This window comes from Petaurus breviceps, unplaced genomic scaffold, assembly GCF_028583685.1.
Source record: "Petaurus breviceps papuanus isolate PSGF00001 unplaced genomic scaffold, PetGlider_PUasm1.0 183, whole genome shotgun sequence".
In the NCBI taxonomy this organism is placed as follows: Eukaryota; Metazoa; Chordata; class Mammalia; order Diprotodontia; family Petauridae; genus Petaurus; species Petaurus breviceps.
The window spans coordinates 14,689,581-14,705,815 of record NW_027185791.1 but is presented as its reverse complement, the minus strand read 5'-3'; the positions used below and the strand labels follow the sequence as shown (position 1 = coordinate 14,705,815).

At 52.2% G+C, this 16,235-nt stretch overlaps 2 protein-coding genes across 18 annotated transcripts in view; one reads left to right on the top strand and one right to left on the bottom strand.

The window, feature by feature from the left end:
- Nucleotides 1-12,421, top strand: part of RAI1 (retinoic acid induced 1) — a 325,207-nt gene extending 312,786 nt beyond the window's left edge. For all 12 annotated transcript variants that reach the window (XM_069087882.1, XM_069087880.1, XM_069087881.1 and 9 more), the window contains 3 exons: nucleotides 24-117; nucleotides 6,970-7,019; nucleotides 8,143-12,421. In XM_069087882.1, coding sequence (XP_068943983.1) covers nucleotides 24-117; nucleotides 6,970-7,019; nucleotides 8,143-8,157 — 159 coding nt within the window. In that variant the 3' untranslated portion in view covers nucleotides 8,158-12,421. The remainder of the gene's footprint in view (nucleotides 1-23; nucleotides 118-6,969; nucleotides 7,020-8,142) is intronic.
- Nucleotides 12,422-13,693: 1,272 nt separating this feature from the next.
- Nucleotides 13,694-16,235, bottom strand: part of SREBF1 (sterol regulatory element binding transcription factor 1) — a 56,453-nt gene continuing 53,911 nt past the window's right edge. For all 6 annotated transcript variants that reach the window (XM_069087892.1, XM_069087893.1, XM_069087895.1 and 3 more), the window contains exons 18-19: nucleotides 15,373-15,484; nucleotides 13,694-14,062 (exon numbers count right to left, since the gene is read on the bottom strand). In XM_069087892.1, the coding sequence (XP_068943993.1) occupies nucleotides 13,839-14,062; nucleotides 15,373-15,484 (336 nt within the window). In that variant the 3' untranslated portion in view covers nucleotides 13,694-13,838. The remainder of the gene's footprint in view (nucleotides 14,063-15,372; nucleotides 15,485-16,235) is intronic.

Sequence of the window (16,235 nt, the reverse complement as noted above, 5' to 3'; positions counted from 1 at the left end):
TCCCTTCTTTCATGGATGTAAAGAGATGTTCCAGCTGCCAGCAAGTAGGTGCCACCCTTGGCTGCTGCCACAAAGGATGCCCCCAAACCTACCACTACGCATGTGCCAGTGACACAGGTAAGGGACCATGGGGCCAAGATTTCTTGTTGTCCCTCTTCATACTACTCTGGGAACCATGGGAGGGTGTGTGTGTGTGTGTGTGTGTGTGTGTGTGTGTGTGTGTGTGTGTGTGTGTGTGTGTGTAGGAGAAGAGGGAGAAGGGTAAATGGGTGCCATTTCATGTGGCTGCTTGGGCCACCCTGACCTCTCTAACTCTACAATAGCACATTGGCTTTCCTCTCCTTACAGATATTCAGTTGCCCTGATCCTAGTTCCTCAGACCCATTAATAGATTTAGTTCCCATTTTGACTCCTTGGTTTCCCCTGCCTCCTTCTTTGGCATTCTTCTATTTTAATTTGCAAGAACTTGCTCCTCCCCACAGACTTTTAGTCCTTGTCCTTTCCCTTAAGCCTCTTGCCTTCAATCAGAGAACCTCTAATCTGCAAGGGACCTGAGAGCCAGTCCAGCTCAACCCAAACAAAACCCCAATCCTTATCATTCTTTATCCCAGCCCCACAACCTCCTTTCCAGTTGTCTGATGGAATTAGAAGCTGCTCCTCAGCAAAGTCCTGCAGTAGATAAAGTAAATCTTCACCCTCTTCCCTCCTTTCAGTGCTTCCATCATATCCTGAATGATCATTCTTGGTCACCTGGAAAAAAGTAGATCTAATAAACTCATCACTCCTCCCCCAGGAATTTTAATTTTAAAAGGACTGGGGGTGGGAGGGAGAGGGTAGAATTCAGGCATCAGCGACATAGAAGTTTTCATCTGCTCTGCCTGCATGTAAGGCTGCCCCCTTCCACCACAGGAACCATATAAACCACAGTAAAAGCCACCAGAAATCAAATGCAGAACTCCAGTTCCTGGCTGCCGTCGTCCAGCCAGCAGCGGGGCACCTGTCTTCTTTATTGCCACATATAATAAGAGAGCAGAGCGGTTGGTCGTCAGTCAGGAAGGGAGAGCCGAGAGAGAAACAGGTTCAATCTCTTTGTAACAGAGCAACGTAGCTCTGGAGAGCCTGGTTACACGGGCAGCTTTGTTGTGCTGTGTTCCCTTGTGTTTTGTGTCTCTGAGAAAAGCCTTATTCTGGGGCTGTGAGCTACTCAAGGTCTTAGGCTGAGAACAGGCCAACAAGTGGAGAGCTATGACTGTGTCAGAGGGTCACTGACTGCACATCCTGGACAACATCCTGTCTGGGGTCTCTGCCGAATCTTGGCAGTCTGGAGCCTAGGAATCCCTACACAGCAGTCGGTGCACAACCCCCTTCCCAGGGCTCAGCCCTCCCTCCCTGGTGGGGCCTGCCAGATGAGGAATTCATCTGTCCACAAGGAAATGGGCTGACCCACTTCCAGCTCCATCCCCCCTCTGGGCAGGATCTTCAGAGAGTAGCAAGAAATTGCTTTCCTGTTATAGAAGGTTGGGGCCTCCAGTCGGCAGAGACTCCTCAACTTCAAGTTCTTACTAAGGGATTATGGGAGGGATTTGATGCAAGTGGCTCCAGATGTGGCCATGCAGAAGAAGGTGCCGCATCCCCAGAAGTCCAAGTGACAAGTAAAGCCAGATTGGCACTCATGATTCTCAGCCAGCTGTCGGCTTTCTTAGGTTTCTGTCTTACACCCCCCCCCCAGAAGGGCACCATTGGTTTGGGGTTATGTGAATTAACAAGGGAGGTCAGTTCGATTCACCCTCTATTAAGTGTCTAGCATGCCTATCTGGATGGACTTGCATTGTTCCAATGTGGTCACTGGCTGTGAGGGAACCTTGCCATTGATGACCTGTCAGGGCAGCCGCAGATGGCTTTCTTCTGGAGTGCCCGTGATGGCAGCTCATGGGTGGCTCTTCTGTCTGGCATTGGCCTCTGGCTACTGTCAGCAATACATTCAGTTCGGGAGGTTTTGGCCGTCTTCGGGAAAGAGCCTCTTGTCTTTCTTCCTACTTTGTCCTGGACTGGCTTCCAGCCCACAGGCTCCCCTTGGTGATCCTGGCTTTGAGTGTTGACATTTTGCTGGCACATTCCCTGGATGTTAGTGCTTATTGAGTGAAATGGGTTGCTGAGCCTGGGGTTGTCTTTAGGGGTGTGTACAAGGGGATATCCTTTGGAGATTGAGGGGTGTAAGCTAGAAAGTCATCACATGCACACTGTGCCCCACCCTGCAAACTTTTAAAATATGAACAAAGTAAAAAGAGTTTCTATTGATTGTCAGGGGCAGGCTGGAGAGGTCACAAAAGTGAATCCTGACATGGGAGTATATAGGAGCATTGCCTTGGTAGTGGGCGTGTCTATGTAAGCCTCAGGGAGCATTTTAGTAGCAAATGGGGGACTCTTCCCTCTCCTTCCTCTACCAGCTGCTTCCCTATGTCACTGCCCAGCAGCTCAGGTCTGTGCCATCATCACACTAAGGATGGTCACACTAAGAGTCTAGGTGATATGCGAGCCAACTGCTAGAACTGACTTCATGATCGATCCTCCAAATACAGGGTTATGATTGATCCCTAATTAAGTTAAATTTGATTTATTCAAAGAAACAGTTGTACCCACATACCATCGTGCCCCCGCTAGACTCAAAGGTGTAGAACGCTCTCCTTAGTCCCAGAGCCTAAAAAGTTTACTCCCTCTTTCCCCCAGGGCAGCCTTGGCCAGCCCTCATCTAGAAAACAGCTCTAAAAAGGTGAAATAACCACTGACCCCGGGGGAGCTTAAGGCATCTCTTTTTGTCCTCTTTCTTTTTTCAAATTAAACATTTCAACTAAAAAAAAATCCCATCTTGTGTCCTTCCCAATCAATACCCCTCCCCCTACCCCTCCCAGCTGTTCTTGAGGATGAGAAAAAAACACTACACTTGTTACAAACATGTATAGTCCAAGCAAAAAAAAATTCCTGCATGTCTATGTCCAGAAAACCCCCCAAGCTCACTCCCTTTCTCTCTGGGGGTCAGTAGCATGTGTGATCACGAGTCCTCTGCAATATTGGCTGGTCACTGAATAGATCAGGGTTCCCAAGTCTTCTGGAGTTGTCGGCCTTTTTTTTTTTTTTTTTGCTTTTTGGAAGGGGGAGGGCAGGGCAGTTGGGGTTAAGTGACTTGCCCAAGGTCACACAGCTAGTAAGTATTAAGTGTCTGAGGCCAGATTTGAACTCAGGTCCTCCTGACTCCAGGGCCGGGGCTCTGTTCACTGCACCACCTAGCCGCCCCTAATTGTTTGTCCTTACAGTATTGTCCTTGTACAAACTGCTCCCCTGGCTCTTCTCACTTTGCCGTGCATCAGTTCATATGAGTCTTCCCAGGTTTCTCTGAAACAAAGGTTTTTTTTAGTTGTTATGTATGTGGGAAGGGCTTTGTACCTGTGGGTGCCTTCCCAGCCAAGTCTTTGATGGAGGGTTTTTAAAAGGTTTAAAGGAGGGAATTCCAAAAGGTTCAGCAGGGTTCTGGTATCCTGAGGACAAGTGAACCAGGGACTAACTGACCACCTTTATGATCTTGAGCCTGCAGAAAACCTTTTTCTCCTTCAAAATGTGCCGCCACCACCACCTTGCCTTGAATGAATAAAATTAACCAGGGATTCATGGAACAGAAAAAATTGAGGGGAAGAGAAGAAAGGACCTGACTCACAAAGATTTCACCATCCCATGGGAATCTAGAAAACAGTCTGGCCGAGCCCTGGGTCATTGGGAGGAGCTAGTCTATGTATGCAATGCTTCATAGCTTGCAGCGTGTTTCCTCGCAGCACTCCTGTGTGACTCCTGTGTGGAGTTGGCAGTACAGATGTTTTACAGATGAAGACGGCGGTCTGAGAAGCCAAGTGGCTGGCCTGAGTTCACGCCTGGGAGATGCAGAGGGGAGGATGGGTCCTGAGATAGTCACTCCTAGATGAGAACCCCGACATAGCCTGCTCCTTGTCCTCCTCCTTCAGTTATGGCTCTGCTCACGTTTCTGTAGGTGGGGTTTAGGGTTCCATTCCCCCACACTTGCCCTCCTTGTCCTGTGTCCTGTTGGCTCTCTCTCCGGCTTTTCTTCAGAACAAGGTTTCTCAACCTTTGTTGTGTCATAGACTCTGGCTGTCTGATGATATGTATGGACTGCTTCTCAGAAGACCGATGTGAAACACATGAAATAAATTGAATAATATTGAAATAAAATCAATTAAAATGTTTTTAAAAAACAAGCTTACATAACTGAAGGTTAAGAACCCCCTGTGTTAGAGTAGTGAAGTGATAAGGGGTCAGTAAAACCCTTTTGATTGGGTATCACTGAAGGCTGAAGTCTTCTATATCTGGCCCTATCATACTCTCTGTCTTTGTGTAGTTGTGAGCATGTGTATATGTGAGTGTGTGTGCGTGTGTACCAGACAGAGAAGGAGAAACACAGAATTGCGCCTGTAATCTTTTGAATCCATCCTAATGCTGCTTCTTGCCTTCCATTATGGTTGAGGAAGGATTTTTGTTTTTTTTGCAGAACTCAAAAGCCAACCATAGTACAATACAAATAGTATCTGCCTAAGGCTACAGGGAAAGAAGTAAAAGTAAAAATAATTATAATAATAAGACCACAAGTGACTTCAGCATCATCTCTTAGCACATTCTTTAGCCAGTTTTTAATGTGCTGCCCTGCCTCTGACACTCTGGGATGCAAGAATATTATACACAGTACAGCGGAATGGTTGGTGTCAGAAGTGGGGTAATGGGATTTTTCCTTCCTTTTAAAAAAGTCAGGAAATTAAAGGCAGGTTCTTTTGGGGGACAGTGGCAGATTGATCCTGGTAAACATTTCCTCTCTACTGAAAGCATTTCATTGTGGTACTGAGCAGTGAAATAGGAGACCTGAGGAATGCTTAATATGGTGGGACTAATGTGGAGAGCAGTTCAGCCCCAGGTGTATTTGTGCGTGAGTGTGCGCAAGTGTGTGTGTGTGTTTGGCTTTTCTCTCCTTTATATACTCAGCCAGCCTTCACCCCAGAGTACATATGGTCAGGGCAGAGAAGGAATTCCAGAAAGTCGCCCACCTTTCAGTGACCAGCTACGTTTGGAAGAGGAGAGTAAAAACTGCTGATGGGTAAAGGATAAGTAGGGCTCACTTGGTACCTTCAACAAGGATGAAACCTTCTTATGGAGAAAAGGGTTGGAGGCCTGCCTCAGTCTACCTCATGGTAAGAAGTACAAAAAAAGTACAAAGTAGCAGCCTCTCTCAGGGAAATAAGGAAAAAACTCCTAGTGCTGAGGTTCTGTACCTGAATTTAGATTTCAGATGGTCCATAAAATTGCTTAAAAAATATATTTTATAGCTCTTTCAATATGATTGCTCTCCCTTATGATTTCATGTGTTGTTTTTTTTTCATTTAAAAACATTCTTCTGAGGAGGGGTTCACATGCTTTCCCAGACTGCCAGCGGGGTCCATGACACACAGCTGACCATATCATAGGTTCAGAACCTCATGCTGATGCCACTTCATCAGGGGCCTGGTGCACGCACAGAGTGTGTCAGTGATGCAGGGAAGAAAAGAAAGGAGGGCTGGCCAGCGCCTTTGGCTCTTTGGTGCTCCTCCCCTCATCCCCCGGGGGAGCTGGCGATCCCAGCGGCCTCCTCCCCTCCCCTCCAGCCTGTGTTCCCATCCGGTGCACCTCCAGAGTGAATGCTATTTATAACCCCACTCTGAGCGGAGAGGCTTGGAATAGCATAGACTCTTACCCCAGCAGCAGAGAGCCTGCGGCAGGCAGACCTCCCCTGGCTCAAATCGGGGGGAAAAGTCAGTTGAGGCAGGTATGAATCTGGAGGAGGCAGAGGGTGGGCGGCCGCTATAAGCCACTGAGGTTTTTCCAAAATCCATTTCCCACTGGGGGTCCCTTCCACCCCCAGGCAGTGAGTGAGTCTCAGCATGGTCCTTTCCTGGTTCCAAATCTACGCACAAGTCGAAAGGCTCCATCTGGCCTGAAGCATGCCGGGCAGGCCTGGCCCAGGGGAGGTTAAGCTCTGGGTGGTTGGGCCCCACGGCAGGTCCAATTGCCGTACAGCACGATTCCTGCCCAGTTCATGCTTGTCTGACTCTAAGTGCTGGGTGTCTTTTGTGAGCTTGGAATTCATGTACAGACTGTAAACAGATGGCCCACTGGACTTCTCAGTGGTTAGTGCTCCTCACCGATGCAAGAGAGACTTACTGTTTCCAGTCTCCAGATCCCACTTTTGTTGTCTGGGGGCAAAAGCAAAAAGAAAACGAAAGCAGCCCTAACTTCCTCTCCCAGGATCCACTGGCAGTGGAAGCTGGGACTTAGGGGTGGAGAGGAGAGATAGGAGCTCCTTCACATCCAGCTGGGCCACAAGAGACACACACACACACACATCCACATCTACACACACACACACACACCCCCACACACACATCCACATCCAAACACGCACACACACATCCACATCCACACACTACCCCCACACACACACACATCCACATCCACACACACACACAACCACACACACACACACACACACACACAAACTAAATGAATAGGAATAGCAGAAAATCCAGGGGTAGAAACTGGAAGGATTCTATCTGGGAAACCTTGACTACCTGCCCATGGCAGTCATTTGTAGTCCTGGTTTCATGGTCAGCTGTCCAATGGGTGAGGGGGTTCCATAGCTACTGGGCCCCCCTTCCATTCCCACTACTAGGGAGATCTCCCTGCCTAAGCGTTGGAGGAACCCGTAGGGCTCCTGATAGTGTTTGGAAGCTTCCCTTCCACCCGTCTCCCCCAGCAGGTGGGCTCAGGGCAGATTGGCCTGGGAGGCCCGGAGAGACGCCCAGTGCTCTCCTGTCTCCCTCTCCCTCACCCCACCCCCTCTCTATCCCTGTTCTTACAATAGACACTTCTCTTTGCTCTTAGGTTGCATTCTAGTTGAAGAGAACTTTTCTTTGAAATGTCCTAAACATAAGGTATGTGAAATGGCTTCCTCCTTTTGATTCTCACCCCCTTGGAGATCAGAGAACAAAGCACCCCCAGTCTCATCGTTGCTCTGTGGCCCCCTGCCTCTCATACATACTCTAAGTTATTTCACCCTTCCCTCCCCGGGGCCCTCCTGCTGATGACAGATGGGCCTCATTTGGGGCGTCCCTTCCCAGCCTGCCATGTGGGTGGGTGAGGACGAGGGTGTACTGCTCCCCTAGGCTAGAGATCAGGGGACCTCCCTAGGGCCTCCTGGCTGGGATCAGCGCTGGTTCCCAGGAAAGCCTGCTGGTCCCAGATGACCTCAGATTTACCTTCCTGACCTCCCTATTTGTACTCTTCCTCAGGGGCTTTCACCCCTGGCAACTTATCCCATATGCTTATTACCCTTCGGAAGAAGGAAAGGAAGGGAAAAATCCCGCTTGAATTTCCTGTTTGCCCCCAGGTCCTCAATCCTGCAGATGTACTTGTAGAGTGGGGGAGGGGGTGGCCCTGGTTTGGGGGGAGCCTGTCCCCACCTCCAGGGAGAGGAGCCCCAGCCCATCACAAGTCAGCTTTGTCTCCCAGCTCAGGCCTGTGCATTTCCAAATGTCGACCTCGTGCTGGGGACCTGTTGATTTAACCAGTGCTCAGAGATGTCTCTGCCCGTCTCCCCTCCTGCTGCAGCCACCGACAATGTACACAGTCTTGTTATTTGCAATTAATCAGAGAGATCAGGGCAGGCTGACATATGACGATCATGAGTGTTTCCTTATAAATCAGGGGGATTTAAGGGGAGGGAGTCAAGAGAAAGGGCTGGAGAGCAAGCCTGGGGTGGGCTTCGGGAGGGAGGTGGGCCCTCTTCACTGGGGAGGGAGACAGGGTGATTGCTGTCTGCAAGAGCCCAGCAGGAGGTGGGCCAGGAGGGGGCCAGGGGGTATCGGGAGGGAAGGAGGCCCCGGCAGACTAGCCCTTGGATCGGGGAGGTGCCGGCTGGCCCTCGGGAGAGATCTCTCAGTCCAGGCAGATTTGGGTCAGGGGTGGTAGCCAGGGGCCAGGCGCCTCCCTCTGGGAGCCCCTCTGTGGGGCTTTTGCTGCTGCTGGTTGTGACCCTGTGTGGGGCTTTTCTTCCAGAGGCTGATGTTGTAATCCACCCTCCTGGGGCTTACCTCCTCCATCTGGACAGGAGATGGTGCCAAGCCTTGGGCCCAATTCTCACCTGGAGCTGTGACCAGGACCACCCAGATCAGCAAGGAGAAGAGGAACAGGACCCTTCCTCCCCCTTGATCTGCTGACCTTACCAGAGGCCCTTTCTTTCTGAATGTTCTCATCCGCTTATGGCTAGAGTCCTGTCCAAACTGCAAAGACCCACTCCTCAGAGCTGACCCGGGTTTGCTGACCAATAGATCCAGGCCCTAGATTTGTGGATTTGGGAATCTTATCAGGCGAGACAGTCCCTATGCCGTATCTCTGCCTTGGTAGGGAAGTGTTCTTAGACCTCTCTTACCAGGTAACAGTGTAGGCTGCGTAGGGACAGGAGATGGAATGGGGGGGGCGGGGACAGGTCTAGGAGTGAAGCAGTGAGGATACTTTGTGTCAAACTTAGATCCTTTTCCCAACTCTCTCTTGCCCACTCCTGACCCTACCAGCATCTGATGGGTATGGCCTGCTGCTTGGATGCCCAAGAGGCCAGGTCTGACTTTGCCCATACTCCCTGCCCAACTGCACTGCAGCCCCTGCTGAGTTTGGGCCCACTGGCCCTTGATGGAGAAATAGCCCTGGACTCTTCTTTCCTGGTAAGCTGCATCCGTGTTAGTCCTAGATAAGTAAAGACCATTGCCAGCTGAGGGGGTGGCCAGAGGGACAGTGCAGGATTTGGGGCTGGTGGCCTGAAGGGACTGTCCACTTCTCCCTCCATCACCTCATCCACCTGGCAGATGAAGAGGAGGGGGAGTGAAACAAGGCTGGACACATGTAATTTCCAAATCCCAGAGGGATGTGGGGGGGGGGTCCCCCATCAATTCTGTCCACATGGTACTTTCCCTTTCCTGCCCAGTATATTCTCTTTGGGATAACGGTAGAGTGGACCTGGACCTCCCAGGCGTCTGCTACTATTTGGAGGAAGGCGTTTTAGTGTAAGCAGGGTTGGAAGAAGGCAACTTTTTGCATGCCCAGTGCAAACCCTGGTAATGTTAGTTTAGCTGAAGAAATGTAAAGTCCTTGGAAATCCCCGGGTCCTAAAAATAGCCCCAGGGGCAGAGTCCTGTTCCAGGTATAGATCCTGCCTGGCAGCAGGTGCGTGAGGAGCCAAGGGAAGGGTGGTGGCAGCCGAGAGTCCTCGGGCTTCAGCCCGAAGGGCTGGGGGACCTTTAGCTGGAGATGCAGCCTGAGGCTTTTTACTTAACGAATCGAAGCCTCTGGAACAGCATGTCCTAGCAGGCTGGTTTCCAGGTCTCTCTAGAGCCTGGCTTGATGGCAGAGGATCCCAGCACTCCCAGGGCTTCAGCTAGAGAAGAGAAGCCATTTTGAGGTGTCATCCCTAGTGAGGCTTAATCAGAGACGCTGCTCACTCCCTGACTGGGCGACTCTGGGCAAGTCACTGGCTTTGACTCAGTTTCCTCATCTCTAAAATGATGGGGTCGGACTAGGTGATTTTTCTAAGGTCCCTCCCAGCTCAGTCCCCTGTGGTTCCTCGGCTCTCCACCCTCCCCACAGAATCCGTCACTCATCTGCCTTCTTCTGATGGCATCGGTTGATGGATTGAAGACTCCAGGGTCAGGAGACATGGCCAGGCCCGGGCAGAGCCTGTGTAGCTGCTTATTCCGTGTTTGCTGTCCTAGTGACCCCTTGCTGAGCTCCTGGTTTTCATGGATTCCCAGCCTCCTGCTCACGTGACCCAGCTCTCAGCCTTGCTCCTGTGTGTTGTACCCCCTCCCTGGCAGAACCAACCCCGGGTCCAGCCCCGCTCCAGACCCCGAAGGGTGGTGGGAACAGTGTGCAGAGAGAAGCCGGGCCTGGCCCGACAAGGCTGGGGGTGGGGTGGGGCTTCTGTGTATATATATACACGTGTATATATATATGTGTACACACACTAGTGATACCAACACACATTTATATATAGCTGTTCACCCTCGTAGTGCTATATAGGCATGTGTGTGTTTGGCTAGACACATATATCTGCAGTCTGTGTGGGGGGATCGTTCTCAGGAGAGCCAGTGGGCGGCAGACAGCTATGAACCACGCAGCCCGAAACAGATATGTCATGTGTATAAAATATATATGTACTGTCCTATATATATATGTTATATATGATGTATATATGTTTGAAACGTGCTCGCTCCTGTTTCACCACATTGGTTCCACTGCAAGCAGCAACCTCAGTCCTTAGGTCTCCTGTCCAACCCCCTCCCCCCCCCCCCCCCCCCCGAGCTGGGCAGAGGGGAAGCTGGCGCAGCGTCACGGAGACCCCCAGCAGCCCAGTCAGGAAGCCCCTGCCTATACTGCACCTGTCTGTCTGTCTGTCTGTCTGTGGTCCTCTGCTCCGTTCATCACCTCCGCTTAGCTAGGCCAGGGCCCTGGCTGCCAAGCTCACTCTGGACTCTGCAGATGGCCTTCCAGGCCGCTGGGGGCACCTCCCTTCGCTCCCAACTGTCTTAGTGGCATCATGTACATATGACTGTAAAATGGTAAACCGTGTGTATTATATATTGCCTCATTATATAGTGTATATATATGTATACATATACATATATATAATATATATGAAGACTGTAAATGTTAAGACTAGTGTTCTTATTAGTATATTGCTTCACACTGAAGATTGTGTGTTAACGAGCTGTTTCTAAAAGATGTTTATTTTCCTTAAGAGTAAAAAAAAGAAAAAAAACAGGTCATTGCATTAAAAAAAAAACCGTCAATAAAGATACAACAATTGTTTTGGAAGTCTTCGGGCATGGAGTTGTGGCCTCTAACCTCTCCTCCCTTCTTCCTGACAGAAAGATGGTGGAAGGAAGGGTTGGGGGAGGGCAGACCAGAAGTTACAATGGCTTCTGGTGGATAAGGCCCAGAGACCAGGAATACTGGCATGTTGAGAACCAAGGACATTATATGTCGAGCAGTTGGCAGGAGGCTGGGAGAGGAGTAGGGGCTGGGTTCTCCCACCGTGCCACTTCTTCCACATTTCTATAAGGAATCCATGGTGGAGCTAATGGGGCCACATTGCCCCAGTGGGATACTGTCCCCCTCCGATCCCAAGTCCCTTCTGGCTTCTATAACCACTGATGCTGGGTACATGTGGAACCCATTATGGGAGACATGGAGTCCGAGTTCATAGATTCTAGCCTCACCATCACCCACAGAGCCAGAAGAGGGTAGAAGCTGATTAAGATCTAGGATGTGGGAGCAGACACCCTCCCCTTCACCCCCAGAAGTCCTTCATAGCTGGCAGGGCTTAGAGAACTTACCCCCTACAACCTGTCCATCCAAGCACAGGAAAGATTGCTGGTACCCTAGCAGGGGGCTGGGTGCTAGGCCAGGAGTGATCTCCCACCCCCACTGGTGTTTCCTTCACAACCCCAGCCACCCGTGCTTAGTCAGGATCCCAAGTCTCACCCTGGCCTTGCCATCCAGTACAGGTGGCCCGCAGGAAGCTCTTCTGACAAGACCCAGCCCACGAGCAAGGTTTTCTTGTTCCACCCAGTGAAGTTCTCTTGCTGCCTTACCAAAGAGGCCGGGAGTGTTTAGGGGCAAGAGGCCAGCTTTCCAGGTCCATGCTGGTCTAGCCTTTGGCAGAGGGGATATATTCCACATGCTGGGCCAGGGCCTTCTACCACCCGGGCCTCAGGCTCATTCCCTCCCCTCCCCTCCTCTGTTCTCCCCCTGTGCTGTTGGACTCCAGGCTGCCCTATAAAGATATCCCAAGGGCCCCTCTCAGAGGACACCAAGCTCAGCAGAGTCTCGTGGGGGGCATTCATTCTCCTGGAGCCTTGATGGTTCTTTGAAGTACCAAGGAAGGTTGAATGGATGCAGGAGTCCTCTCGCCTCACATTAATCCACTTGCACTAGTCAAGATTAGCCCAGAAATGACAGAGCCAGAAGGGACCACTGAGATGATCTAGTCCAGCCCCTTCACTTGAGGCCCACAGAGCAGCTTGTCCAAGGCTGACACAGCCAGTGAGTGAGGAAATCCAGGCCTTCCTTCCTTCGGAGCGCCATGCTGGGACCCATCCCACTGCAGGGCAGTCGTACTCAAAAAATCAAACCCAAATTATAAATAATTTCTCCTTTTAATTTTCTGTACAAAACTCTTCTCACACTATGAAAATAAAAGTTTGCAAAGGAAAAAAGTAGTACAGGTGTCTCCCCAGACTTCAGGGGGGCTAGTGCAGTGGCAAGGAGAGGAGGTGACAGTATATACATATGTACAGGGTTGGCTACACAGCCCCGGACCTGCCCTGCTCCCTCCTCTGCTTCCGGCAGTGCGAGCCTCAGGGGGCCACTGACTGGAGCCCAACGTGGCCTGACAGCAGGGACCCACCTCCCCTCCTAAAAAGGCCAGAGAACTTTGGAAGTAGAGGCCCATGGAGCTATCCCAACCCTGGGCTGCAACAGGGACCAGGGAGAAGCTCCTTTTGCAGTAGAAAGCCTGAGGGGTGGGGAGAATGGAGTGGGGCGTTGGGGGGTCAGGGCAAGGAAGACGACTGCTTGAAGCAGTGGGGGCAGGGAGGGAGGCAGAGCCCCCAGCCCCATCATCATCGTGGCATGGGAGAGGATCCCTACAGAGGGGCCTCTCCTCTTGAGGGGCAAGGACAACTTCCCCTCCCCCAAAAGCAGTCGCTCCAGAAAGGGAAAGGGGGTGCGATACAGAAGACAGTGTTTGGCTCCATTGAGATTAGGAAGCCGTGTGGAGTGGCACCAGTGATTTCAAGAGGCCCTGGAGAATCGCCTAGAGCACCGAGCCAGCATCTCTCGAAGGGGGGATCTGAACCCAAGCCTTTCTGGCTTCCAGACCCATGCTGCCCGCACCTTGAGAAGAGGACTGAGGCCAGTGGCCACCTGGCCCTTGCAATCTCCCAAGGGGCCACCAGAGGTCAGTAGCACCTCATCCAGCAATCTCTCTGCCTGCCACGACAGGATGGAAGGGAGGCCTTTTGGGAAGACTACCAGCGCCTCCTGTCTCCCCTGGGGCCCCTCTAGTCACCTGAAGCCCTCCTGGCTGATTCCCAGGGAGAGGCCAAGTTCTCATTAGCCTGAGATTGGGGGGAGGGCAGGTTACGGTGACAGTCTCTTGCACCCAGGAGGGGGTAAACCACCCACACAAAATGCCACCTGCCCTCCTCCCCCAAGGAACCCCGCGGAGATGTGTCCAGGACCAGCCTTCTTCGGCAGGATCATAGAGCTGGAGAGGCTATCTAGTCCAACCTGTTCATTTGACAGATAAGGAAACAGGGGCTCAGAGGGTCAGCTGGGATCTGAACCTTGACCTTGTCTCTAAATCTAGCTTTTTTTCCCCATTAAACTGGGTGGCTTCTCAAGGTTAGGGGTGGGGGAAAGGCAGCTTTCAGTGGTCACGCTGGCCCCTGTTGGTGTCAGGCCAGTGGATGTGGGGAGGCTTCCAGGTCTGTCTGTGGCTGAGGGAGAGAAGGGAGACGGGCCACTTGCCCGCCTCCATCCACATCCTCCAGTATCCCCGTGCCCTCGTGATGCTGCCACGACAAGGCTCCAGGGGCCCGGCCCCGGGCTGGGGCCCAGGCAAGCAGACAGGTGCAGGGTGGTCGGGGATGGTCGGAGTCTCGGGAACCGGAGGGGGCTTTGGAGGCCGAGGGGCCCGGTTACCCCGAGGTGACGGTGGTGCCACTGCCCAGCCTGAAGACCATCTGCTGGCAGTCATGAAGCATTCTCTTGTCCCCCAGCTTCTCCAAGGTCCGGGCAGCCTCCGCCAGCATGCCCATGCGCTGGCCTGGTGCTGACAGGAAGGTCGGGGGCAGGTAGCAGCAGGCCAGCAGCAGGGCCTCTGCGTGTTCCCTCTGGGTGGGCCGGCTCTCCAGCTCACCCGCTGTTGGGAGAGGAGGGGTCACAGTGATGCCCAGGCTTGGGGCCAGCGACCTAGGCCACAGGTGGGCACCGGGGACAGCACTGACTGTGGATACACAGGGAGCAGAGGACGTGCAGCACACCCCCACACCCCCCAACGCACACGCACACGCACACACGTGTACATACCCCACACATGTGTGCACACACACCCACGTGCGCACATATACACACCCCACATGCACACACATGCACATACCCCACATGTGCACGCACATATACACCCACACACATACACGCACATACTCCATGCATGTGCGCAAGCACACCCCCCACACGCACACACATGCACACACACACTCCCATTTTTCCCATCTTCAATCTCACAGTGTACTTTAAACATATTGTACACAGGGGCAGTGAGGTGGTGCAGTGAATAGGGCACCAGCCCTGGAGTCAGGAGGACCCGAGTTCAAATCTGACCTCAGACACTCAACACTTACTAGCTGTGTGACCTTGGGCAAGTCACTTTACAAACCCCAATCACCTTGCCTTTCCCCCTCCAAAACAAAACCATATCATACACAAAAAAAGTATGGGGCCTGAATACTGACAAAATGTAATATTCCCAGGGGCAGCTAGGAGGTACAGTGGATAGAGTGCTGGGCCTGGAGTCAGGAAGACTCATCTTCCTAAATTCCAATCTGGCCTCAGACACACGAGCTGGGTGAGCCTGGGCAAGTCACTTCACCCTGCTGGCCTCAGTTTCCTCATCTGTAAAATGAGCTGGAGAAGGAAACGACAAGCCACTCCACTATCTTTGCCGAGGAAACCCCAAATGGGGTCAAGGAGAGTCAGACGCAGCTAAAAACAACTGAACAAAACATAATATTCTATCACCCTCATCTCACTAATGGCAGCTTTTAGGTGAGACTCCCAAGTTAGGACCTGGGTATAGGAAAGGGAAAAAGCATTGAGGAAATGCCTGCTGTGTCAGGCATTGCGCCACGTTCTCTACAAGTGTCCCATTTAATCCTCACGACAACCTTGGGAAAGAGCTGCTTTTGTGATCATTATTTTACAGATAAGGAAAATGAGGCAGCAGAAGTTAGGTGACTTGCCTGGGTTACACAGCCAGTAAAGGTCTGTGGCTAGATTCGAATTCAGGTCTCCTGACTCCAGGCCCAGTGCTCTATCCACCGGGCCATCTAGCCACCTTTTCTAGAAGAGGACAGCTTGTTCCCTTGGGGTGAGGAGGGGCCTTGGGGCTCCATTCTTGGCCCAGTTTTCCATCCAGTCCCGTCCGTCCCGTCCGTCCCGTCCCACACTCACATCCTTTGTTGCTTGGGGCCGCCCTTCTCCTCAGGCTTCGATCCAGGAGTTGGTGAGTCCGAGTGGGGCTGGCTCCAGCCATCAGCCGGGCAGTAGCTTCATGCAAGAAGACCTAAAGAAGCAGGAATCGGGGGCCTTCAAAGGGGGTGCCCCTGCCCACCCCCACAGCCCCTTGGTGCGTTCTCATACACTCCCATCGATAGCCAGAGGCCCCGGCCAACAGGGGACGGCCTCCCCCAGAGTCACCTATCAAGCCAGTGAGTTGTTTCCTAATCCTTCCCCGCCTTCAGGACTTGGCTTGTAGCGCCCCTCACCCCCAGAGCCTCTGCTGGTCACTCAGTGCTCACGTCCCCTGGTGCTCAGCCTCACTGAAACACTCCTCCATTGACCCAGGTTCTGTCCCTGGAGACAGGGGTTCTCCTTGTTCCCTGATTCCGGTATCTCCCCTCTCTCCTTCCCTATAGTACCCAGCTGGACAAACAACAAGCTGCCCCGGCCATGGGACATAAATGATCGACTTCCTCCACCCCTCACTCCTTCAAAGCCCCAGCTCAAGCCCTGGCTCCTCCAAAAAGGCCTCCTCCGACCTGCCTGGGGACTCCTGTGCTCTCACCGACCTCCTCCCTCAGAGGCAGCCTAGGGCTGGTGGAACTAGTCAGGAATCTGGCCTGTGTGACCCTGGGCAAGTCACTTCACCACTGCCTGCCTCAGTTTCCTCAACTGTAAAATGGGGCTCATAATAGCACCTACCTCCTAGGTTGTTGTGAGGATCAAAAGAGATAATTTGTGAAGGCACAGAGCCCTGTGTACCATTTCCTTGTATAAATGTTTCCTTCTTTCCTTCCTCCTCTGACCCTCTTGGG